Source organism: Zonotrichia leucophrys, chromosome 4A (genome assembly GCF_028769735.1).
Source record: "Zonotrichia leucophrys gambelii isolate GWCS_2022_RI chromosome 4A, RI_Zleu_2.0, whole genome shotgun sequence".
Classification (NCBI taxonomy): domain Eukaryota; kingdom Metazoa; phylum Chordata; class Aves; order Passeriformes; family Passerellidae; genus Zonotrichia; species Zonotrichia leucophrys.
Window position 1 is genome coordinate 14,298,251 of NC_088174.1, and position 25,256 is coordinate 14,323,506.

The 25,256-nt window shown below is 53.4% G+C and overlaps 2 protein-coding genes and 1 pseudogene across 8 annotated transcripts in view; 2 read left to right on the forward strand and 1 right to left on the reverse strand.

Annotated features, from left to right (window-relative positions):
* Positions 1–13,774, forward strand: part of NALF2 (NALCN channel auxiliary factor 2) — a 27,566-nt gene extending 13,792 nt beyond the window's left edge. Inside the window, exons 2-3 of the mRNA XM_064712650.1 lie at positions 4,097–4,268; positions 4,757–13,774. Coding sequence (XP_064568720.1) covers positions 4,097–4,268; positions 4,757–5,160 — 576 coding nt within the window. The 3' untranslated portion in view covers positions 5,161–13,774. The remainder of the gene's footprint in view (positions 1–4,096; positions 4,269–4,756) is intronic.
* Positions 10,396–23,662, reverse strand: LOC135447800 (SAP30-binding protein-like; annotated as a pseudogene).
* The window catches only part of EDA (ectodysplasin A), a 60,133-nt gene continuing 58,479 nt past the window's right edge, over positions 23,603–25,256 (forward strand). For 2 of the 7 annotated variants that reach the window (XM_064712654.1, XM_064712656.1), the window contains exon 1: positions 23,617–23,936. In XM_064712654.1, the coding sequence (XP_064568724.1) occupies positions 23,661–23,936 (276 nt within the window). In that variant the 5' untranslated portion in view covers positions 23,617–23,660. Of the gene's footprint in view, positions 23,937–25,256 lie in introns of all 7 variants that reach the window. The other 5 variants (XM_064712652.1, XM_064712653.1, XM_064712659.1 and 2 more) reach the window with 4 other exon arrangements.

Consider the following 25,256-nt stretch of genomic DNA (forward strand, 5'->3'; position numbering starts at 1 on the left):
CTGTCCTGGTACTGCCAGGAGACAGAGGGAATAGTGCAGGCAGGGAAGAACTCCCATTTGGCACAGAATTCCCTGTGAAAGCACCATCCCTCTGACTGCTGCTTCCAGATCCCACTGGAAGCATGAGCAGACAGCCTAATTCACTATTAGAAATCCAATTCATTTTGGGTTTTTTTAATGTCTTTTAGGATGAGGTTTTTCATCCCACCTCCAAAATTCCAATGTGGACAGATAGCCTGTCCTCTTCCTTCTGTATAAATCGTGTCTGTGAAGTTGGCTCCTTTCCTAGGCACCCAAATTCTGTGTGCTTCCTCAGAGTCATGCAGCCAGTCCTCCAGAGCTAAAAATGCAGGAAGAGGGCACCAAATTGGAGCTATTTTGGAGTTGAGGTCACTTTAATTTACTTGGCCAGGCTGGAGATCTGCCAAAAGCCAAACCAGAATGGCAGGAGCACTGATTGCAACCCAACCCGCTTCCTGAAGAATCCAGAGAGGGCGAGGATGGAAACCAGGGAGCTTTCCTATTTGATCTAAGCAGGGAATAAATTTCTTCCTGTCCTAAATACTCACATGTCCTTTTTAACAGCAGAATTAAGGAGGCTGTGTGGGGTAAACTTGGGGATACCAAAGCCGTGAGCATCCCAGGGAATTTGCTCCTTGTCTGTGACATGGATCTCTCTGGATGAGTGATGGGAGGCCACTGGGATCTCACCTGTGTCTCAGCCTGATCCCGGTGGAGTGGGAGAGCTCTGTTGGACCAGCAGGTCTTGGATGTCTCTGTTTTTGAGTACACACAGGCAGTTTCCATCCTGCAGAGCTGCAGGAATTCCTGCTGCAGCACTGGAGGATCTGCCACAAGGGAATGGCAAGGGCTGCCTGGGGTCAGTGCTTCCCTCAAGGGGAAAGGGAAGGAAGAATGGAAGGCAGACAGGGAATCCTGGTTCAGGTTCTGGATGAGTGCTCCAGCTCTGCCCTCCCTGGTGGTATCACCAGCTCCTTGCAGTGTCTCCTTCCATATTTTCATTAAATTCATGGATGTGTGTGTGACCCTGATGGGGTCTTCCCTGATGGGAATCATCACAAACATTTTAGGAGGGATATTTGTGGATCCATGCAGAGCCTGCTTGTGCTGTTTCCACATGAGAGCAGGATGAACCCAAAGTAGTTTGGGAAATCTCCTCCTCCAGCTGCCTTTTCCACCCAAATCTGGAGCTGGGACAGCTCAGGTGACGCCCACAATCCTCTGCTGGAGCACTCAGTGCAGCCTCCATGCCTGGCTGCATGTGAGCCCAGGTGGGAGCTGGGATGTGACTGGGATCTGGGAAGCAGCGTGGGAGAGTCGGAGCTGGGAAGGAGACTGGCAGGAAATGGGAGTGAGTAAATCAGCCCAGCTCGCCTGAGTTGTGACTAAAGGGGGAGCGTGAGACATCTGCAAATATTAGAGATGTGTAAACACGGAGCAGGGAGAGGGAATGGTGGAGGGAATGATTGAAGGGAGTGAACTTTTGGATGGAAAAATGTAGGTCAAGTATGAAGGAAAACTTGTAGGCAGCGAGATAAGTGCTGTAAAACAACCTCCTTGGGAAACACGAGGAAGTCCCACTGATGGAGATGCTTATCCTAAGGCAGATGAGGGATGGAAAAGAGGCTGAGCTGGAGGGATGGATTTAGGGTGTCCATCCCAGATGGGGCTGGGTGCAACAGTGATGTCCATCCAGCTCTTTGTGTGTTCATAATTCCCCTTTAAACTGCAGGCTGGTTGTGGTTCAATTAATCCATCCAGATTTTAATCCTGAAAACTCATGGCTTTGGGGGGAATTCACCCACCTGACATCAGCCAGTTCAAATTCAAGCAGGTCATCCACACCAGCTGTCCAAAATCCTGGATGGTCACCAGGGGAGGGAGAAGCTCATCCAGCTACTCGCTGCTGGACACTCCAAGGGCTGGGCTGTTGTCAGGACAGCCTCTCCTTGTTGCTCGAAAGGCACCCCAAATAATTAAGGTAATTAATAAAGCCTCTGTCTGTTTTGCTCCACATTACGCTGGAGTGTGTCTGGAGCATGTGGGAATAACAGCATCATGTCCAGGCAGGGATTGGAATAAGGGTATGGCCTGTCTGAATACATGCTGGGCAGTCAGTTTGTGCTTTGGAGCCCACTGTACACCCTCTGGGCACGTGCTGCAGTGGGGGTTGTGGCCCCTCCAGAGCATGGCCTCTTCCTCCTCGCTTCTAGGGAATCAGCTCAGGCAGATCATGCAGTCATAGCATGGTTTGGGTTGGAAGGGACCTTAAACCCATCCTGTCCCACCTCCTGCCACAGGCAGGGACACCTTCCACTATCCCAGGGTGCTCCAAACCTCATCCAGCCTGGCCCTGGACACTTCCATGTTCAGGGATGCAGATTCAGACCTGGAAACTCTCCTGCTTGTGTCCTCACACTCTGCAGTCATTCCCTCCTCTGGAGCCATTCCACTGTGTCCCAGTAATTAACATCCAACAGGACAAGGAGAACAAGCACCTGCATTCCCACATCCCAGGGGCCAGCCCTGCCCACAGTGCTGGGGACTGCTCCAAAATGTTCACTCCGTAAATTGTGTCCTGGTGCCCATTAAACTTTTTGGGATGAAAGTTTCACCAAAGCTAACACAATTCTGTGAAAAATTCTGCCTTTCATGATTTGGCATTTTACAGGAAAAAAAAAAAAAACAAACTAAAATAACTTGCCAAGAATTTCCCAACCAGCTTTAATCCTGACACCACCATGGGCCAAAGAAACAATGATAAGAATCTATGAAAAACATGGGGAAACAAAGAAGTGATGGGTTTAAAGCCTCAAGAAAATGAAAATGCAGCTGGAAGGCAGAGCAGGGGGTTTCTCTGAGCATGCAGAGGAGGGAAACTCATTCCCTTTGAATCACAGGGAGCCCTTTCTAGCTGGTTTCAAAGGAAGCTGGATGTGGCCATGGAATGACCATGGTGCTGTTACTCGTGCCCTCATGAGTTCATGGATGAGCTGGAAGTGCCGCGGGTCTCTTGCAGCCTGAGGAATGATGCACACCAGGAGAAATGGGAGCTCTCCCTCGCTGTCTGCTACAGCCAGTGGAGAAAAACAACTTCCCCCATGCCTGATGCTGGGGAAGTAAGGGAAATTTGGGAATATGGTTGAAACTGAGCCAGCTGGGCTATGCCCAGCTGTCTACTGTGGGCACAAGCACACGGAGGCTGGAAGGGAAGAGGGGAACCCAGTACTGGACAGGCTGGACAGGCAGGGAATGTAGCACAGCCTTGCAGTCACAGCTGAACTCCCAGGGTGCTCTTCCTTCTGGAAATGTTGCCAAGCACAGCTTGAAGTATCAGGCAGGTGAACAGAGCACATGGAGACACCTTGTACTACTACTGGTACATTCCAGTGCCAGAACATCCATGGAAAATAAACAAGTTTCCTCCTTGAGCCAAAAGAAATGGCACAGCAGAAGTTCCAGATGTCAAGGAATCGGGAACCTCTTCCAGGACCTGGTGGGGAAGGTGAGGAAGGTGTGATTTGGTGGCAGAGAGGGACAAGCCTGAGGTGCAGTGGCTGCATGTGCTGCATCCCAGCTGCTTCTGTCCAGCAGCTTTTCCAGCAGGAAATTTCCAGTAAAGAGCAGCCCATGATGTGTTTTGCTGTCCCATGTCCAGAGCTCATGGGGGCCAAAGCACTTTAGAGGAGGTGAGAATCTTCCCCAGGAGAGCAGTGGGATGTCTTGGGGATGAGGAGAGCACTCTGGGACAGGTGATAAACAGTGTTTGTATTTTTGTGTGACAAACTGAGCTCTTGGGTCGCTGATGCTGGCAGAATCTGTCACGATGCCTGTCTGTAGGGGACATTATTCCATGTGGTAATTAGCTTTATTTTCGTGGTGGATTTAGCTGGATAGACGAATTCCACCATTGTTACACTCCAGTGGATTGTTTGAATCCATCGCTGTTCAACAAATGACCCCAACACACATTTCCCACAAGAGCTGGGAGCTCTCCCGTCCCCTTCCACCCTGCGGTGCTCCAGCTGTCCCGGTGCTTGGGAAGTGACGTGTCCCTGTCCATGATGTCCCCCAGGCAGTCTACAAGGCGTGGCTGTGCTCCGAGTACTTCAACGTGACCCAGCAGCAGTGCCGGCAGCGGATCCCATGCAAGCAATACTGCCTGGAGGTGCAGACCAGGTGCCCCTTCGTGTTACCGGACAATGATGAGCTGATCTATGGAGGTTTGCCTGGCTTCATCTGTACGGGTAAGGAGGGCCGGGCTCACACCGGGCACAGGGGCGGGGGTGATGGTGAGCCCTGGCGAATTTCCAAGCCTCTCCCTGGGTTTGGAAGGCTTGCCGGGGTGGAGTGGGAGGAGGGGCAGTGTGGTAACATTGCCTGATGCCGAAACGTGGCCATGCCAAGGGTACGGGGGTAAGGGGTTAATGGGGGCACAGCAACATCTCAGCCCAGGAGGTGAAAGTCCTACCTCTGACTGAGAGTTAAAGCATAGAGGGAGCTGCAGGTGATGGATTAAAGCAGGGTGGGGATATTGAACCACTGTGAGCAGGATTTGGGGAGCCCTGAGCTCGCCTTGCTGGTGTGTGCAGGCTCACACATGCTGGGGCCAGTGCCGGGGGGTGTCTGGATGTCCTGGTTCTCAGGTGTGCCCATCCCACAGCTGGTGGGCACCAGGGCTCGCTTCCTCCTCAGTGTCCCGCTGACCCCTCCTCTGCTCCCTTCCTCCCTGCAGGGCTGCTGGAGAACCAGCTGCCCGACGAGGAGGCCAAGTGCTGCGAGGTGCAATGGGACTCCTGCGAGCACCCCTCAGACAGCAACGAGGACACATCCCCCAAATCCACGGCGTCAGAGTCGCTCCATTTCCACCGCCACGACCCCCACCTCCATCACCAGAGGCAGAACCACTACCACCTCTACCACCACCACCACCACCACCAGTACCACCAGCCTCGCTCCCCGTCCTTGCTGCCGGTCTCCGCGGGGTCTCGCCTCGGCAGCAGCAGGATCAGACTGTGCGTGCTGGTCCTGATGCTCCTCCACACCATGGTGTCCTTCTCGAGCGTGCACGGCGGCGCCGGGGGGCTCGGCCTGGAGGCCCCGCCCGCCCTGGAGGAGAGCATGGCCCGGGACGAGTGACACAGAGGGCAGAGCCGACCTCCAAGGAGAACGCCAGATCTTTTCCCATAAGGGGGGCACACGCTATTCCTCCAATGGGAGGCACGGGGTTGGGGGTGGCACTCACGCACCCCCGCACATCCCCCAAGAGCTGCTCGCGCGGGGCATCCCCGTGGTGAAGAGTCTCTAACGCGCACAGGGCTGCGGGACCCGGCGCCAGAAGGGTTCGGGCAGGGCCAGCATTCCCGGCCCCGCAGGCGCCGGGAGGGCAGGAACGGCACGGAGGCGGGGGGACCGAGGGGAGGGGTCCCTGGGAATCGAAGGGTGTCCCCATGGGACTGCCGGGTGTCCCCCGGCCGCTGCCGCGAGTGCCTTGAGTGCCCGCGCCTCCCCCGCCCGCGCCGTGCCGAGGTTGGACGGTCAGCCCAGCTCTGGTTCCTTTTCTCCTGGGTGTGAATGCCGAGGGAGCAGGCGGAGGGGCAGCACCTCCCGGCACAGCCTGGCCCACTCCTGTCCCAGGGAAAAGCCGCCGGGGCTCGGGGCAAAGCCGCCCTGGTGAGCCGCCCTGTCCTCAGCGCGGCGCTGCCTCGCTGGTGGCGTTTGGGGACAGGAGTGGGACGCTGTGACACTGCACTGTGGTACCACTCGGGGTTGGTCTCACTGCATGCCAGCCTGCTCCTCCAGCCTGGCCTTTCCTGCTGCTCTATGCGAGGAGGAGGAGAGGGAGGAGGCTTGGAGCAGGAGGGATGTCCCCAGCATTCCCACATCCTACTTTGCAAAGTGTCCTGATGATTTGGTGTAACCTTTTTTGTTGTCCTCCCCGGCTGGTGGGACTGGTCTCAGTGAGGAGTTGGGAGATGTGACTCCAGCAGCACACAGGCTGTGAGGGAGAGGATCCCACGTGGCAGCAGTTGGATGCAGGGAATCCCAAAGGCATCCTTCCATGCTTCCCAGCTACAAATCATTGACTGGATGGCAGGAGAACTGGGCAAACGGGCTGGAGAAATCTGGCTTGGAGGGAGAGTCTCCCACACAAAGAGGCACTAATAAGGCCCAGCTAGGGAGGAGCATTTTTGTGAATAGTTTTCAATCCATGGATGCCCCCAGATCCGGAAATTTCTGGGAGCCCAGCTGGACTTGGCTGGGCAAGGTGCTGGCTGGTGTAGCCTCATTTGGCTTACTTGGGGTGGATTTTTAACCTGAGCTCAGCTTATCCAGGGATTCAGCCCCAAACAAACATCAGATCCCTAGGATCCGATCCCCAGGTCATTTCCTAGGAAACTCCCAATTCTCCACCCAGCCACCAGAGCTGTTCCCAGCATGGACACTGAGGTGGTGCCTCCAGGCCGGGCACCAGAGGCTGTAATTTGTCCTGGGTGTGGGCAGGGAAGGAAGAGAGGGTGTTTTAGCACAAGGTCACGAGCTGGGTGTGAGCCCACTCCCTGCTCCCAGAGGGGCTGGGATGGTCCCTCTGTTTCCAGGCTGGCTCTTGACAGGAACCTACAGCAGAGCCCTGCGTGGGTCACTGCAGGAGACAGGGATGGAGCAAGAAGAATGTCCTGCATCCCAAAGTGATCCCAGATCCCTGTGAGGGTGCAAGAAGTCCAAGAGTTGACAATCTGTAGGAGTTTTGTCGTTTCTGGTCTGTTGAGGTGAAGCAAAACCAAGCAGAGCCCCGTGAGCAGAGCCCCATGAGCAAAGCTACTTCCTGCCTGGCTGGAAGAAGGAAGTACCAGGCATCTCGTGGGAAGCACAGGTTTCCTGACATTTCCAGCCCATTTCCAGACCAAAGAGGCTCTGAGAAGCAGCTGAATGTTTGATTCCTGCTTTGACTTGAATCTCAGAGCTTTGGGGTGATGTTTACACTCTACCAGTTGCCTGTTCCCAAAGTCCTGCAGAGACAAGGCCTGTGCTCCCGTTGTCCCATGGTTTTTGGGGTGGGAGAGGTGGTGCACATGGAAGATGGAGCGTGTTTCCCGAGCAGATTCCCTTGCTGCTACCACCCAAAAAGTGGGGTGTCTCTCGTTTGACTATTCCTCATGACATCCATATAGTTTACACCAATCAGAACAGCTGGACATGGAGCAGTTCTGCAAGCTGGGATCCAATCCCTTGGTTTTCTGTGAGCAGGGGGTTGTGGAGCTGCTCTGACAAGGAGCGAAAGCTCCCAGGCAGGCCAGGGGAGGGAGCACAGCCCTGTCCCTGCCTCCAGACAGCCGGATCCCGAAGGAAATTAGATTTCTCCTGCACTGCCAAGAGTTAAGCTAATTGCAGGCGCCTCTCTCGGAGATAGACTGTGTCCAATCTTGGAGCGACTCATCGGGAGGGAGAAGAATAGCCCAGTGTGGTGCGTCAGCAAGTGGCCCTGAGTCACTGGCCCTGTGCATTGTGTCATGTGTGACACTGAGCAGTGCTGGTGGGCACAGGGTGGCCTCGGTCCCTGCACACATCCAGATCCAGCACCTCCCTGAGGGATGTGTGTCCTTCTCCCTGCCCTGAAGCCCTTGTGTCCTGCTGGTGATGGAGCATCAGGCCAGGCCTGGGGGTGGTGATGGGTGATATGGGATTCCCAGAGGAGCTGTGGAAGTGTCCAAGGCCAGGTTGGACAGGGCTTGGAGCAACCTGGTCCAGTAGGAAGTGTCCCTGCTCATGGCAGAGGATGAACAGAATGGGCTTTAAGATCCCTTCAACCCAAACCATTCCATGATGCCATTATTTTCACAGAACTGCAGGAGTGAGATCCAACAACCCAAGTCATCTTGAGGGGATGCTGGCAGGGATTTGCTGGGATAACCTGGGAGCTGTGAGAAACAGTTTCACCTTCCCTAACACCTGCTGGAGGCTTCCCTCCTCAGGAGTGCGTGTTGGGTCTCAGTGAATTGGGAAGTGGAGCCAATTCAGAATTGGGCTGGTTTGGGTGGCTACTGGGGAGGTTTGAGCCCCATCCACCAAGAGTGAGGAGGCCCCCAGGACAGGAGATCCATGTGTTTTCCAGGCCACAGCTCCCAAGGGGTGTTCCCAAGAGGACAAGATGCCAGAGAGAGCACAGAGGATGCAAATCCTCTCTGGGAGCATGGGATGGACTTTACCTGCTGCAAGTAGGAGGAAAGTGCTGGGTATTCCCAGAGCAAGGCTGTAGAAGATCTTTTCTTTAGTGAGTCTGGGCTGCTGTCAATAAGTTCTGTGGTTTTAGGGCACCATATGCTGCATTCAACACTTTGCCAATCTGTTTAAATGGATCCAGACGAGGCTGTTCCCAGAGCAGGAGCAGCTGGAAGTGGTGTATGGAGCAGTCCATCATCAGGAGCCCATTGGATAAAATTCCTGCTTTTGGTCTGACATTACAACCTCCTAATCCTCCATCCCTGAGTACTCTGTCTTTGCTCTCTGAAAGAACAGCCCAGAAAGCAGACGGTGACATTGTCTCACTTAACACCACTGCCATTATTTTTATTACGAAGTGGAGGGAATGGGCCTGGAAAAGGAACGAGTGTGCTTGTATAAAGAAGGAATGTGCCTGGATAAGGAGGAGAAGAGCTTCCTACCCTGTGTGTGCGTCCAGGGATGCTTCACCCCAAGCCCTGTGTCCACCATTGCCCTTTGCAATCCCAAATGCTTTCCACATTCCCAAAGCCACCTTGGAAAACATGAGCTCTAAATGATTTATCCTACCAGGAACTTAAACCCAAGAGGCTTTGTCCTTTTCATCCAATGATCTTATCTCTTCTCCCTAAAGAACATGCCCCATGTTGGGATTTATAAGTAAAACTCAACTTTTCCTTCAGTAGACAAACTTCTCTTTGCTCAGAGAAAATTCCCAGTGGGAAGCAGTGATTCCTCCCTGGTGAAGGGGTTTCTCATCCCCAGGGAAGTGAGGGATGATGATGTCTCCACAAACTCCAGGTGTGGGCAGAGAGAAGGAGCAAAAGGAGTCGGGTCCAGCATTATTCCCGGGTTTTGCACTTTCATGTAGCTGCCAGTTGTACAAATTAATTAAAAATAACTGAAGAAAAATCCCAAAGAAAGGCCCCGCTTCCTCTGGGGAACATTAATCATTAGCTGAGTCTTTTTCTTATGAAAATACAGATCCATGGTAGCCCCAGGCAGAAGATTCCCAGGGAGAGCCCTCACCATTCGTGCTCAGAGTTAGGGAAATCGCTTTGAAAGCATCTGACAACTAAAGCAGAACATGTTGAGTAACTTGGCAACACTGGGAAAACATCTGGAACTGGTTTATCTTCAACACATTTTGCTTTGCTTCAAGAGGAGATGTCAGGGTAGTTCATTCACTGCCACTCAGGGCTGCGGGCGGGGCCGGGAGACGCTCGGCTGCCGCCTGGAGGAAGGGGATAAAGGGAAAATCCCAAAATCCCAGATATCTGCTGCTCCTGGGCAGGACACTGGGAGGCCAGGCCATGGAGTGTCCCTGTGCTGAGCTCTGCAGGTGCCTCCTGGTCTCTGGTGGCACCAAGCGTGGTGGTTTGGGATGGTTTGTTGAGGTTGCCTGGAAACGCTGTGGATGCCCCATCCCTGGGGATGTCCAAGGCCAGGTTGGATGGGACTTGGAGCAGCCTGGGATAGTGGAAGGTGTCCCTTCATGGCATGGGGTGGAACCTGCATGATCTTGAAAATCTCTTCCAACCCAAACCCCTCTGGGATTCCATGATTTTCACAGAGCCAAAGGGGGTGAAGTCCCATAATCCAGGTTACCCTCAGCTTGTGATTCATCCTAATCCCATTCCTGCTGCTGTCTGGGAAAGGAATGCCCCTAGGGCTTGGTGGAGACAATGTCAGGACAGAAACACTCTTGGATTCTGCCAGAAAGTGATGGGGCAGTGTACTAGTTTGAAAGCAAACCAGCAGGAGATTCCAAGTCGCAACCACAATTTAATAGGAAAATAAAGTAAAGGCAGTAGTACAGAAGCACTGTCTTAGACCGATGGAGTCAGAGTACGACCTGACAGCCTGTTGGTCAGGGTGGTGGGAGCAGTCCGATTAAATGGGGGCTGTTGGAGTGATGGAAGTGGTTCCGTCAAAGCAGTGATGCTGTAGAAAGATCTGGTTCTTCTCTGGAGGTCCCGTGGTGGTTATGGAGCTCTTGTCCTCTTGGAATCCAGTGGTAGTCCTCCTGTGGTGTTCCAGTCTTCAGATTCTATCCAGGTAGGAATGTTTGGTTCCTCCCCTCAAGGTGGGGGAGCTCACAATGAGATGATGTGATTCTCTGAGTCATTCTTTGAGACCCTTCCTCAACATGTGTCACTTGTTCCTCCTCCTCTTCTTCTGGGCATCTCCCACAGTGGTGCTGGATGTTGTGGTGGTTGTGGAACCAGCGCTTCTTGCTGTACCCTTTTTAGTGCCAGTCACAAATTCAATCTTTGTACCTTCTTTCTTGGCCTTCTTCAATTTGTCCATCTCAGTCTTCTGGGCTTTAGCTAGTGCCTCACAATATGAATCCTCTGACCTGCTATGAGGATCAAACTTGTCCTTTGGGCAATTTGTACCAATTTCATCAATGGAACAAAACTGGATCAGCTTTTCATAGACGCTGGGGTTGTGAAATTCCTTTTTGTTCTGGATGATGTAGTTCATATCCATGCCCTCTTTCATTTTCCTCTCGTACAGCTTTTTAATTTTATCCTGCAATTAGCTAGAACATCTGCCAAGAGGCTCAGGAGGGATTTTGATCTTATCTGAAGACATGTTCCACACTCTCTGAAAAAGAAGCAACCAGTTCCTGAGGATCTCTTTCCTCCATTTCTTGGAATTCCTTTAGGTCACCAGCCTCAGGTTTTTCAATCTGTAAATCACCATCTTCTGGCATCCACGTGGGTGAATTCCCCTTCTCCATGCCCAGCTGACGCCAGGCCTCCCTTCTCCCCATGGGCTTTCCCCCATCACTCCCCTCTGTGCCGGCCTCTCCATCCCACTGCGGGTCCGAGTCCTCACCATGAGCCTCAGCAAGGAGAGAGCGCTGTGCTTCACTGCCACCATCCCCCAGGGGTGCCCCACTCTGGGCACCAGAAATGTTCCAGCTTGAGAGCGAACCAGCAGGAGATTCCAAGTCACAACTACAATTTAATAGGAAAATAAAGGCAGTAGTACAGAAGCAATGGCTTAGACTGACAGAGTCAGAGTACGACCTGACAGCCTGTTGGTCAGGGTGGTGGGAGCAGTCTGATTAAATGGGGGCTGTTGGAGTGATGGAAGTGGTTCTGTCAAAGCAGTGATGCTGTAGAAAGATCTGGTCCTTCTCTGGAGGTCCCGTGGTGGTTATGGAGCTCCTGTCCCCTGGGAATGCAGTGGTAGTGCTCCTGTGGTGTTCCAGTCTTCAGATTCTATCCAGGTAGGAATGTTTGGTTCCTCCCCCTGGGTGGAGCATCTCACAGTGGGATGATGTGATTCTGTGAGTGGAACCCTGATGACCCATTAGTGGAGATGGCTCCCCACAGAGCGGCTGGCGCTTCCCTGGAGGGAGTTATCGGGGAGAAGATAAAGAACTCTGCCCCACCTATCTTTTGGTTACATCTTACATTGTAACCCAGGACAGGCAGGGAATTCTATGAATCAGCTTTTCCTGCTTCCCTGGGGTTTCCTGCCTCTTTGAGTTGAATCTCTCTTAAATAAGGCTGGAAAAGTTGGGAAGGGCCATGTCAGGTGTCCAGGTTGGATGTTAAGGATCTCCTTCAGCCCGAAAGTTGGCTCATGGGCATCCCAGCTGGAGGTACCACCATCACACCAGCCCAAAATCATCCCTTCTGCCACAGGAGGAGCCTGCTCGGAGCTCCTGCATCACAGCAGCCCTGGAGCTGCACAGCTCCCACCATGAGTCCATTTTATCCCAGGAATTGAAGGACTTTAGCAGCTCTTTTTGGGTGTTCTTGGTCCAGGTGGCTCTTTGGGTGACCTCCCAGCCCTGCATGTCTCTGTGAGGAAGGAGGAAGGGAGCAAAGTGGTGGGGGATGGACCATTTTTAATTGAGGATCATAAAAAAATAAGGAATAATAAATTTTAAAAGTTGTTGGGGTTTTATCAAAGCTCTCAGCCCCTCTCAAAGGCCTGGGCAGGAGATGGGTGAGTTCCTGAGCCCAGCCCCTCCAGCCTTTTTAGCACTTCAGGATGATCTTTCTTCAGCCCAGAAGGTCGACAACTCTGCTTGTTGTGAACTGAAACTCAACAAGAAAACCCCAAGAATTAGGTTTGGCTTATGAAATTTGGGGTTGGTTTTACCATTTTTAAATGTATTTGGGAACTGGACATGCCTAAGTTGCAAAACAAAAAGACAAAAAGAGCCAGACAGTGATTTTTTTTAATTTTGAAACTTGTCAAAACAAGCCAGATTGATCATTATGACCAATTTTTTTCCTTTTTTTTTTCTTTTTTTGCAAATTGAGAAATGCATCCAGAACAGTCCTTTCCCACAAAACCTTTCATTTTCCAAAAAGAAAATGAGGCAAAAAAAAGAAAAAAATCAATCACACTTTTTCTGCTCCCAGAGTTGGAACGGGCAGCGGCGGATTGGGAGAGAATAGCAATTTGTAAGGAATTCCAACCAGCTATCCTTAAAATAGCATCCAGCCAGTTTCTCCAGGGCAGGAGGCTGGGTGGCTCCATGGTGGGAATGGGCTGGAGCAAATCCTGGCTGAGCAGGCCGGGATAACACCTTGGGAATGCAGGGACACCTTCCCCGTGGGGATCAGGGATGCTGATGCCGGGCCGGAATTCCTGGGGATCCCCAGCCATCCCTCTGAGGGAGGTTTGGTTTGGTTTTCTGTTCCAACCCAAACTGAATCCAGCTCTCCGAGCCTCCCCTTGGGACACAGCCTCAGGATGCCTTCAAAAGGGAGACGCTCCCATCTGAGCCCGGGGGTGGAAATTGGGAACAAATTCCATGTGCTGGTCCTTGAGGGATGTGGGAAGGGAGAGCAGGAGGAGAGCCCAGCCCCTCGTGCCCTTCTCCCTCTGGAGCGTGTCTGAGTTGGGGCTCCCTGCCTTGCGTGGGTGTCCCAGGGCCTTGGGGGCACCTCTGGGGACCTTGGGGGCACGTGTGGGCCCCGACCCCTGCGGTGCCCAGGCTGCTGCTGCCCGAACCCTTCTCAAGTGCTTGTGCCATGTGGGTGGTGACAGAGCTCGGCCCGACCCCAACGAGGTCCTTTAACAGTGCGTGGTGGTGAAACACAAACCAACATTGCTGAAGTCAAAGTATCCTTTCTAATCCCCCGGCCCGGTTTCTCTTTCTTTCCAGCTTTTCCTCCTCCGCCTCCTGGACCCTCCCTCTGTTCCCACCCCCCTTCTGTTTCTCTTTCTCCCTTCTGTCATAAGAAAGTGACTGTGTCCTCGAGGGGACAGTTTTCTTATGCCATTTTATACACTGTGCTTCATGTTTAGAACTTTTTTGCACTAGTTCCTATTACATTTATTTTCCAAACTGGTTTGACAAAAAACAAACAAAAAAAACCCAACAAAAACACAATCCCATGCTATAATTCAGTTGTATTAAAATATTATCCTACTACTCTCTGTGTTCAATAGTCTCTGTACCTGTAATGCTTTCAGTTCTGTTGTATTTTGGGGCCGAGGTTTTCTCTGCTCCTTGTTTAACCCAGTAAAGAAATAAAATGTTAAGAATTGATGATAACTCCTCCTCCCTGTCTCTGCTGTGTCACTGGGGCCACCAGGGTCCCACGGGGACGGGCTCCCCCCAGAACCTGCTCTAAACCCCAGCCACTGCCCCATGGGGGTTGTTTTCCTGCCAAATCCAATCCCAACTGGAGGCCAGAGAGGCGGGATGGAGGGACAATAACCCTGCCTTAACTGAATTTGATTTCGTAACCTTTCTTTATATTCTTTTGTTTCTTGCTTTCACATTTCTTGCCACGGGGCTCACCTCAGAACAATAGGGGCGAAGGCTGTCACCAAGAGATTCATCAGACAATAATGACTCAACCAGGGTATCCAAATTTTGCCCAGCTGAAGTCCACACCCACAAATAATCTGGAATTAATTCCTCTGGACAACAGAGCTCGGCATGGAACAGAGCGAGGACACCGCGCTCCAAATTGAGCGCTGTGTGCCAGGCTGGGAAAGGCCACGGGACAAAGCTCTGGAGTTACACTGTGGCCATCTCCATCCCGAGCTGGAAACCCTCTGCTTGGAAAGAAAACCAGGAAAAGGGGAAGAAATTGCATGGGGATGGAAATAAATGGTTTTAAAAAAACAGATTGGTGTAGGAGGAAAAGGGGGGATGCACTAGTTGTCCTGGAGAACCAGGGCACAGAGTTGGGGGTGCAAGAGGGGGAATTTAGGGGGCTGGTGGGTCACAGTGAGAGGGGCTGGGGGTGACAATGAGGGGCCTGCACTTCCCCAGTGTGGGCAGCAGGAAGGGGGGTTCTGTCTCCCTGCCTTGCTCAGGTGAGACCACGCTCTAGAACCCCAAACTCAGAGCCTCAAACACTGGAACCCCAAAATCAGAAGGAGACAGAGCTGCTAGAATGAATCCAGAGGAGATCACAAGGGCTGGAGCCCCTCTGGGACCAGGCTGGGAGAGCTGGGGGTGTTCACCTGGAGAGGAGAAGGCTCTGGGGCAACCCCAGAGCCTCTTCCAGAACCTAAAGGAGCTCCAGGAGAGGTGGAGAGGGAATGGAGAGACAGGACACAGGGAATGGCTTCCCACTGCCAGAGGGCAGGGTTAGATGGGATTTTGGGAAGGAATTCCTGGCTGTGAGGGTTGTGTGGCCCTGGCACAGGGAGCCCAGAGAGGATGGAAGAGGTGTTTGTCCCCTCAGACAGGAAAGCACCCACTGGAGCCTGTCCCCAGAAAGCCTCAGGTGATTCCCAGTTCCAGAGTGATTCCTCCTGAGTGTGCCCTAAACTGCCCCAATCTGAGAGCTCTGGGCCCCAACTGGGTTTTAGGAACTGCACAAAAGGGTCCTGCAAGGGCCTGGGCTGGTGAACAGTGTTGGGATGCAGCATCAGTCTCTTCAGGAGGGTGTTTGGGATATTTTCCTTGGGAATGCTGCTTGCAAGATGTGTCCTGGCAATCCAGCTGCTCTCTCTCATTCTCCTGGGTGCTTGGGGAGCAGTGATGCCACTCCTGAGCTCCCAGGGAAGGGTTTTGGTGGCCACGTGGTGCCCAAACTGCTGCAGCAGCTGCAAATCCACCCAGGAACGTGCTGACTCCCAAGGATTTGATTAGCAGGGATTTGAGTTAAGTGGATGTGAATTTTCATGGCTATAGGGCTGTGCACATCAAAGCTGGGAGGCAGCGTGGGGCCAGGGAGAAGTTTCTCAGCTGTAAATTTGCCTCGTGACTCCATAAAAATTGTGATGGGCAGCATGGAAAGAATTTTGCTGGAAAGAGCCTGGAAAATGCTGCACCCCCGAGAAAACAACACAAAGGACTGCAGACCCAAATCAAAGTCCAGGCCTGGGAATGTTTTGAGGTGTGAGATGGGACACTCCAGATGCTGAAGTCCTGGGTGGGGTCTGGGTTTTGAACCTCAGCCCTTCTTGGATGGGGATTAGGAATTCTTCTTTTATGTCTTTATTTATAGTTTAATAGATGGCACACCAGCTCCTGCTTTCTGGGTTATCAAAAAAGGAAAAGCATCCTTTTGAAATGCGTGTTTCTGAACAATTTCAGACCTCCTGCATCTTCTCCATCCTCCCTGAGTTCTGAGAGGAGAACTTGGGCTTCATGGAAATCCAGAAACAGGGTTCTAAAACTGTGCTTGAGATCCTTGTTATCCAAACCAACACTTGACCATGAGAGATTAAAAACTCTGAAGAGAGGATTCCTCCTCTCAGGAATGCATTTTCAGGGTGTTTTCCACCTACCAGGAAACTCCAGGATGGTTTCAGGCCTTTCCAAGCCTGGACATTCTGGATACATTCCAACTGGAGCTCCTGATGTTAGTGAGTTCTGTATTTATTTTTCTGGCATCAATCAGGTTTTTTTGGGTGTGTTTATGGCTTTTGTGACTTGACAATGTGATGCCACCTCAGCCAACTGATGAAAATCCTGGAGTGAGGAGTTGACGTTATTAATGATTGTCATTTTCCACATTTTTTGCCTGAAGGACTCCTTTGTTCTCTTCTTTTTGTCTCAAAATCTGTGTTAAGTAACAGCTTACAATTAATTTTTCATTCCAGACCCCTTTGCCCCAGCAGAGCCTGGAGGGGCTGTGGAAGGTGGGTTTGTATGGATTTCCATGGATGCTGTGAGCCAGATGGGTTTCCACTGGTAATTTCTCTTTCTCTTGTTCTGCTTTCCCTGGTTTGTCCTTTGGATCATGGCCTTGGATCTGTTTTGGTACCTGAGGAAGATCAAGGTTTCACTGTTGTGTTTTCCCCAGTGAAAAATCCATGTTGTTAATTCAGCTTTAATTGCAGTGATGAGAAGCCCTTGATGGGTAAGAGGAAGGTTTTGCTGCCTCCACCTCCCCCTGGTTTCCTGCTTACCCTTCACACTCTCACAGTTTTACCTTTCCCAGGGCTCACAGCTCTGATCTCTGCTCTCTGTGACCAGGGACAGCACCCAGGGAATGGCTGGAGCTGTCAGGGCAGGTTCAGGTTGGATTTTAGGGGAAGGTTCTTCCCCCAGAGGGTGTCAGGCACTGGAAGGGCTCCCCAGGGAATGGGCACAACCCCAAGGTTGCCACAGCTGAGTTTGGACAACCTCCCAGGCACAGGCTGGGATTGTTGGGGTGTCTGTGCAGGGCCAGGGCTTGGGCTGGATGATCCTGTGGGTCCCTTCCAGCTCAGGAAATCCTGGGATTCTGTGACTCTTCTTCCTCCAGTCTCAGCATCCTCCTATCACCCTCTTCTCTCCCTCAGCTGTGTTGCTTGATCTTTTCTCCAAAACTCGTTGAGTTTGGGGTTTTTTTTTAAATAATTATTTAGGTTGGGATCTTTGGGCCATTTCTACCCCACTCTTGTTCCTTGCAGAATGGGTCCCGTCTCCCCTAAATCCCTTCCCTAGGCTCAGAGCCCAGCCCAGGTGAACAACCAGCCCCAGGTAAACCCTTCAAGCACAGGCCTGGAGCAAAGCCTTCCTGCCAGGAGATTCCCTGGCATGTTTGCACTCATAAACTTGTCAGCATTTGGCTTTTTTTGTCCCTCTTGGGGGAAATTACTGCTGTTCCTCAGCCCATGTCAGCTCCCAGGCCGCGTTGGGATCGGTGCTAAAACCCCTGCTGTGGGTGAGGCTCCGGTGGGAGCTGTCACTACCTCGGGGTCAGGAAGCCAACGGGAACCTCTGTTCCATAAACTGTGAGTTTTTCATAAAAGCCTTTCTAATTTGTACCAAAGAGACTCCAGCACACCCTTGGGACTGGTAAAAATAATAATAGTTTGAGTGGTGGAAGACTGTGAATTTGAAACAGAAGGTTGTGAGATCCACGAGAATTACCCGAAACATCAACGTTGGACATCAATTAATGTAATTTAGATATACAATGAGATAGCAAAGATTCCCACAAAGAGCTGTCAGCTCTTACCTCTTCAGATCTCTTTGAGATAAAGCAGATGTTTCCATCCCATTGATCCAGAGGAATGGGCCCTTCCATCCCAGAGCGCGTTGCCTCCGATCGCCCAGGAATTATTCCTCACCAAAATTACAGGGTTTGCTATTTTTCAATCATTTTTTTATTCATTCTGAGATGAAATGCACATGTTCCTATCAGCAGGTTTAGCTTAGGAATGCTGCGTTCCCAAAGCCAGGAGTCTTCTCATGGAGTAGAGGTGAAGGCAAATGGAGCTGGAGCTGTTCCCTCTGGAAAGGTCCCTCTGTAACACCCAATTTAATCTTTACTATTCCATCCCAAACAAATGGCCCTGCCCCTTCCCAAATCCCCTCAGCCAGGCTCACATGGAGTGCTTTATCCTGCCTTGATCTCACACGGGCTCCGCAGAGGAAATTGCTGCTTTAGGGCTGTGTTCTGGAGGATATTCTGTCTGAGCCTTGTGATCTTTCTCCTCACTTAAATCCACAAGTGCTGGCATGCTGGGAAGAACAAACACGTGGGGTTTTCCTTCCCTGGTTATTGCTGTCATCTCACATTAACAATCCCAAGGCTGGAAATCGCTGAAATCCCAGGTCACCTGGAAACTAAGCCCCGGATGTGGGGTCCTGTAGCTGGATCAGGGCCTGGCCATGCAGTTTCCAATCACTGTGAGCAGAAAAAGACACTTCCATATGTTCTCCTTATGACTGTTCCAGCTTTGATATGAATTCCTTGGATTTACCCTTTTTAAAGCCAGGGCTTCAGTTCTTAATGCTGGACTCGCCCTGCCCTACCCAAAGTGCTTGAAAGTTTGAGTTCAGGCCAGAAATGAGCTTTGGAAAAGGGTCTGGAGTGGCAGGAAAAGGGGGAATGGCTTCAACCTGACAGAGGGCAGAGTTAGATATGGTTTAGGGAAGAAATTGTCCCCTGGCACAGGGTGCCCAGAGAAGCTGTGGCTGCCCCTGGATCCCTGGAAGTGCCCAAGGCCAGGTTGGATGGGGCTTGGAGCACCCTGGGCTGGTGGAAGCTGACCCTGCCTGTGACAGGGGGTGGGATGGGATCAGTTTTAAGGTCCCTTCCCTCCCAAACCATCCTGGGATTCTGTACTAGGACTGGAACTGTGGCCCTGCTCCATCTGCAAGGGATTTTAGTCACTTTACATTTGTCTCTCTTAATGCAGAAATTGCATCTTTAGGCTCAAATCATTATCCAAGGAATTTACATCTCTAAAGAGAGAGAAGCAAAAGCCAAAGAAGCTGAAATGGGCACATGGGCCACAAACCTGTGGTAGGAGATTTCCAGGAGCTCTCCTGTCAGAATTCCCCCTGCCTGGAGAGGACACCAGTGGTGGCACTGAGGTTCCAGTTTCCTATGTCCACAACACAGTGGTAATCTCACATACTTCTGGCAGTGGGAAGCTGTTCCCTGTGTCCTGTCCCTCCATCCCTTATCCAAAGTCCCTTTCCAGCTCTCCTGGATCCCCTTTAGGCACTGGAAGGAGCTCTCAGTGTGGCAAAGCTGCTGCAAACCCTTGGGCTGTGACAGCAGTCATGGTTTGGGTGGGGAGGGCTCAGATTGAGGGATTTCCCACCTGGACAGGGTTCTGTGGTGTGGAACCTTTTCCCCAAGGAGCCCCGAATCCAGAGCTGAGCTCCTGGGCAAACAGGCCTGGCAAAGCACAGAATCCATGAGGTTGGAAAAGACCTCAGAGATCACAGAGTCCATCCTAGGGCCCAGCAATACCATGGCACCAGGAAGGCTGGAGAAACCCTTGCCAAGGGGCAGGGAGAGAATCCCATCCCCCTCGCTGTGGTCGGGCTCAGCGTTACGGGTGCAGCTCCCTCCTTTCCCTTCTCCTCCTTTCCCTGCCTTTTGGTGAGGGGCAGAGCAGGCTCTGGGCTCCCTGGCAGAGCATCTCCCATGGATCACGTCTGCTCCTCCAGGCACAGATCGTATCCTCTTTCCCTGGCACCAGCACAGCCCCAGAGTGGCACCCCCAGGACAATGCCTTGGCCGGCTCTGGCGCTGACCCGGGCTGTGGGGATGGGGGTGAGGGGGCCAGGAGGCACCGGGGAGGTTGAATAACGTGGTGTGGAATATCACTGTTCCAGCCAGGATGAGTAAGAGCACAGCTGAGCCTGGTCACCGACGGCACTGCCACCATTCCGGGGGAGGCAGGGGCTCGGCGACGGCTGCACAGTTGAAAATCGAGACAATGAGTCTATAAAAGTTTAAGAACTGAATAGATCCCGGACATTTGGTTCTCATTATCACCAAATAACATATAAATAAACATACAACAGAACCAAGAGCAGCATCTTCCTCACCCCCTCTGCAAGAAGTTGTGTTTAGGCTGCAGTCGGCCTCCTTGGCCAAACCTCCTCCTGTGTGCTCTGGGATGGAATCGTGGGGCTGCCAGGCTTCATCTTCCTTCAAAACACAGCAAAGCCTGATCCAGGCAGGAAAATGAGGTGTCAGTGTGCTGCTGCTCCTTAAAAGTCAGCAGTGCAGGGGGAAATGTGAAAATAAACCCAGCAAGAGACAATATAGCTGTTTTAGTTTTTCTCTTGTTGTAAAAGCCCATCCCATCCCCTGCCATGGGCAGGGACACCTTCCTCTATCCCAGGCTGTTCCAAGCTCCCTCCATCCTGGCCTTGGGCACTTCCAGGGATGGAGCAGCCACAGCTGCTCTGGGCAACTCAGTGTTTATTGTGAGAATTCATGGGGGAAGATGAAAAGGAGACATCAATGATCAGAGACACTGCAATGCCATGAGAGGGAAAATCTTGGAAGAGTCCCTGGCAGAGCTAGGAAAAAAGGCATGAATGTGATTCCTTAGTACATCTTGCTCTTCTAAGATGAACAGATTGCTCAATCCCTGCCCCTATGGAAGCAGTTGGACACAATTATCTTTCCTGCATGGACAGAGCTCACAGTTACTGGAAAAAAACATTCTTAAGCAAAGCAGATTGGATGGAACATCTTAGATCTCACTGAGGAAAAGGAATTGGGACTGCAGTACTGGATGGAGGCTCCATAAAATCAAGATTCTCCTTCCTAAGGGCTTGTAAACACCGATGGATGTGCAGTTGGAGTGCCAGGATTTCAGGTTTTAGGAGACTTTATTGTACTCTTGTTGTTGAGAACATCACTGAGAGAGCAAGGGATGGGTTTCCTCAAAAGAAAGTCAGGAATTCCAAAGCTTTTAGGTCACACATGTTAAACTGAGTCTGCAGCCTGCTGCAGGAATTGCAGCTGCTGCCAAAATGTAAATGGGAAATGGGCTCAAAGCTGCTTTACATCACTCAGAGATTCCCTGATCTGTGGAATTCACATGGAGAGGGGCACTCAGACCTGCCACCTGTGCTCTGCAGAGCTGTACCCCTTCCAAAGGGAGGGAAGGGAGAGCTCCTAAGCTGCAGCATCTTCCTCCCACCTGTGGTTAAATCCTGCTGGGATAGGAAGGCAATGCTGGAAAAACCCCAGCAAGTTTGGGAATTAAGAGAAAAAGTCATTCCAGACATGTCCCCTTCATGTTCTCCTCCTCTCAGCCTCTGCCCACCCTCCCCAGGACCCTCTCCACTGCTCTTTAATTTCCCATCCAGAGCATCAGGGATCCCTGTCCCTTCTGCAGCCTCCCCACCCTCTGGCTCCTGCTTCTCCTGGGCCAGGACTCTTGGAGGATAGGCAGGACACAAAAAACAACTTAAACCTGTGGGGTTCTTCATCCATGCAATGAAGTTTTTCAGGGATGGCAGAGGAAGAGGAGGGAATGCTCAGAACAAGGGGAATTAAAGTCCTGGAGAAATTGGAACCATGGGCAGGGGGGCTCGACTTGTCCGGGTGTGAGGATCCCTCTTATCAATTATGTTTTAATTCCATCATTACATGGGATTCCTTTTTAATTAGTGGGGTGCTGGTCAGCTCTAGGAGGCAGAAATCCCTCAGTGTGAGGATTTGGCCTAAATCCCTGATGAGATCAAGGCAGGAATGGAGAGCTCACATCTTCCCCCTGACGCAGCCCCTGGCTGACCTGACCTCTCAAATTCACCTTCAAAGTGACCTAAATGACTCTGGAAAAGGGGATGAGGCTGCTGCAAGTGTGGGTAGGTCCATGTAGGATTGGGGTTGGGATTTTCATCTTGGAAAACAGGATTTTGGTGGTGCAGGAGTTGGTCTTGATGATCCTTGAGGCTCCCTTCCAGCTCAGGGTATTCTGTCATTCTATGAAAACCAGTAACAACACCAAGCACTCAAATAATTATAAATGTTCCTGAAATAATTACAGGGCTTTGAACAGAGGGTTCATTTGTGTTTATTTGCTTTTTGCTCCTCAGTTGTTGAGGTTGGCAGCGCTTGATGCTTCCAGTTTTGCTCTTCCCAAATATTAGGGAAACATTTCTTTCTTAAATGAAAACAGAGACTCTCATGGAATGTTTATGACACAGGACTTATAGGAAAAAAAAGCCCTACTGCAGGAAAACAAGGCCAGGAAGGGCTGGAAAAGGTCATCCTCCTCCCCAAAGGCAGGACAAGGCCACCATGGGTTTCTTTCTGGCTGGGATCTGTGGCATGAAGACCCCACAAACTCTCAGACGTTGTGTCCCAGGGCTTGCAAGGGTTTCTCATGGAAGGGACAGCCTGGTGGGAAACTCACCCTGCCCCCAGGTCTGGCAGCACAGACCTGGCAAGGACCACCCAGCTCTGGGAGCCCACCCAGGGGGGCTCACAGGACCCAGCCCAGGGATGTGCTGGTGACAGTCCCCAGTGCTGGCCCTTCCTGGGGATCTGGAGATGGCTCTGGCATCTCCCAGCAGTGACAGTCCCTGGTGCTGGCCCTTCCTGGGGACAGCTCTGACATCTCCCAGTGCTGCTGACCAACTCTGCTTCATGTGATCCTCTAAAACCAGCTGGAACCCTCCTCTGCAGTGCCACCTCCTCTGCGGCCATGAACACCTCGTATTTAATCCCTCGTTTCCTTTTACTTTCCCAAATCACATCCTATTCTCTTCAGGCCCCCTCTCGAGTTTGTTCGGAACATCTCTAATTTCTCAATTCGAATTTCCTGGCAGCCTGTGAGCATCACACAGCGCCTTAATCATGTCATTATCCCTCTCGTTATCAATTAAACCCCCAGATTGGAAATACAGCCAGCACAGGCTTTGCCAACTCCTTTTGGTCAGCTTTAAGGTCCTTCCAAACTGAACCAGGTGTGATTTGATACCATGCTTCCCTCTCCAAATCCACGCCTCTCCCCGGTTCACTCTTTCCCAGGCTGTTTTCCAGCTTCCATTACTTTCCAGCAGTGCCAATCAACCTTTAAAAAGCTGGAGAAGCTGGAGAACACTCGCACAGCCCTGGACACCCAGTGCTCGGCCGTGTCCCCCGGCAGAGCGGTGACAACGCCGTCCCTGCCCGGGGATCGGTGGCGTTTGGTGCCTGCTCCCAGGAATGCTCCGCCGGCTGCGGGCACCGGGCCGGGATCGGCTCCATCCGTACCGGAACTGGGACAGGGATGGGGATGTCGGCCGGGACTGGGACTGGGATCGGGACCGGGATTGGGACTGGGATGGGAAGCGCGACTGAACCGCACTGGGCGCGGGCCCACCTCTCACCGCACCTGTCCGTTCCGGGACAGGGATAGAAATTAGGGATAAGGGATAGAAATTAGGGATAAGGGGTAGGGATGGGGATAAGGGATCGGGACGGCAGCGGGGCGCGGTTCCAGCCCATTCTGACCCCGCCCTCTAATTTGCATAACCCGGCCCCACTGCATCGCCGCCGCTGCTCAGGCTCCGCCCCTGCGCTGCCCAGGCCCCGCCCCCCGGCCGGACGCTGAGGCGGCGCTGCCGCGGCCGAGCCCCGCCCCTCCCCGCCCCGCCGGCGGCCCGGCCCCGCCTCCCGGGGTGGCCCCGCCCCCTGGCGGGGCGCTGGCGGCCCGGCCGCGCAGCCCGCGGTGCCCGGCGCGCCCCGGGAGCAGCAGCGCTGGGGCCGCTCCGCGCCGCTCCGCCCGAGCGCACCATGGGCGCGGAGCGCAGGGCGGCGGCGCCGGCTCCCCGCGGCTGCGCCTGCGGCGGCGGCGGCAGCTGGCGGCTCTTCCTCGGTTTCTTCGCGCTGTCGCTGGCGCTGCACGTCCTGACCCTGGGCTGTTACCTGGAGCTGCGCTCCGAGCTCCGCCGCGACCGCGGCCCGCAGCCCGCGGCCCCGCCGCGCCGGGACGGGACGGCGGCAGCGCCCGGAGCCCCGGCCGGGGGCCGCCCGCAGCGCGCGGCCGAGGGCGCGGAGCGGCGCCAGCAGGTGGGTCCGGCCGGGGGCGGGGGGACCGCGGGGGCTCCGCGCTGCTCGGGGCCATCCCCCGGCTCCATCCCCGCGCTCGGGGGCCGCGCCCCGGGGCGCTTCGGAGCGGCCCCTCGGGGGAGTTTGGTGGAAAAAGGGGGGAAAGCCCCAAGTCGCTGTGCGGGGGTGAAGTGCGGGGGAAGCACGTCTGGGCTGGGGGTGACGGGCTGCGGGGCCGCCTGTGTTCCACCTGCTGCTCGCGGTTTCCCTGTCGCGACAGACCCGCCGTGTGTCCCGACAGCGCAGACTTGGCCGGGGGCAGCGGCTCTGCCCCGGCCTTTGCGGGGTGCCCCCAGTCGCGGGGTGCTGCTGCCGGGGAGCCCCGCACGGTTCGGCCCCGCACACAGTGCGCGCTGGGTCCCGGTCCTGCACGGCCTCCGCTCGCTCCTCTCCTTCCTCCTGCGCTGTGTTCCTGGTTGCGCTCCTCTTCCAGCCCAGGTGCATCATCCTTTGGGTGATGCCCCCCGCAGCAGCTGCTCAGCCTGTGCAGGACAGGTGGGCAGCAGCCTCCCGGTTGTCCCCGCCGCTGTCCCCAGCCCTGGGGGGGGTCGCCTGTCCCGGGAGCTTCTGGGAGAGCCGGAGCGGAGCTGGGGCCTCCGCTCGCAAACTTAGCTCATTTTTTCCAGGCACGAAACCTCGCTGCGAGCAGGATAAGCTGGAGGAAGGAGTTTCCTCCCCTCCGAGCCTCCGGAGCGGATGGCCCGCTCCCCCAAGGTGCCGGGTGGCTTTGTCGCGGAGTCGCAGCGGGGTTTCGGGGGAGATGCCAAGCCCTGCCTCGGCACCCCGGCGGTCCTCGCCTTGTTGCTTATCAGTGCGTGGGGGGAAGGACAAAAATAGCTTTGATAAAGCGGCGAGTTTGGAACTCTTCCTCCCACTTGGCAGCGGGAGCCGTTCCGCCGCGCCGGCCTCGGCTGCCCCCGGGAGAGCCGGGTTTGCGCTTCCTTCGCTGCCCGGGTCCCGCAGCTTCCCATAATAAATCCGAGCCCAGCGTTGGAGCGGAGGGAAGCCGAGCTCCCGGGTCATCGCTCTGCCCTCGCTGCCTCTCCAGCAGTGTCAACACAGAGCGAGCCCGAGCGGTTTGATGTCGTGCTGGGATTCCTGGGTTGCCTTGGAATAGCGCGCGGCTGGAGTGCTTTTCGTGTTATCGTGCTGGATCTGTTTAGTCTTTCGAGCTCTTCTTTCCAGCGAGCGTATAATGAAATACCAGGGCAAATACTTGAGGCATTCATAAATTACAGCGTTAGATAATTTGTCTCTGGATGCGGACGGAGCTCCGAGCGT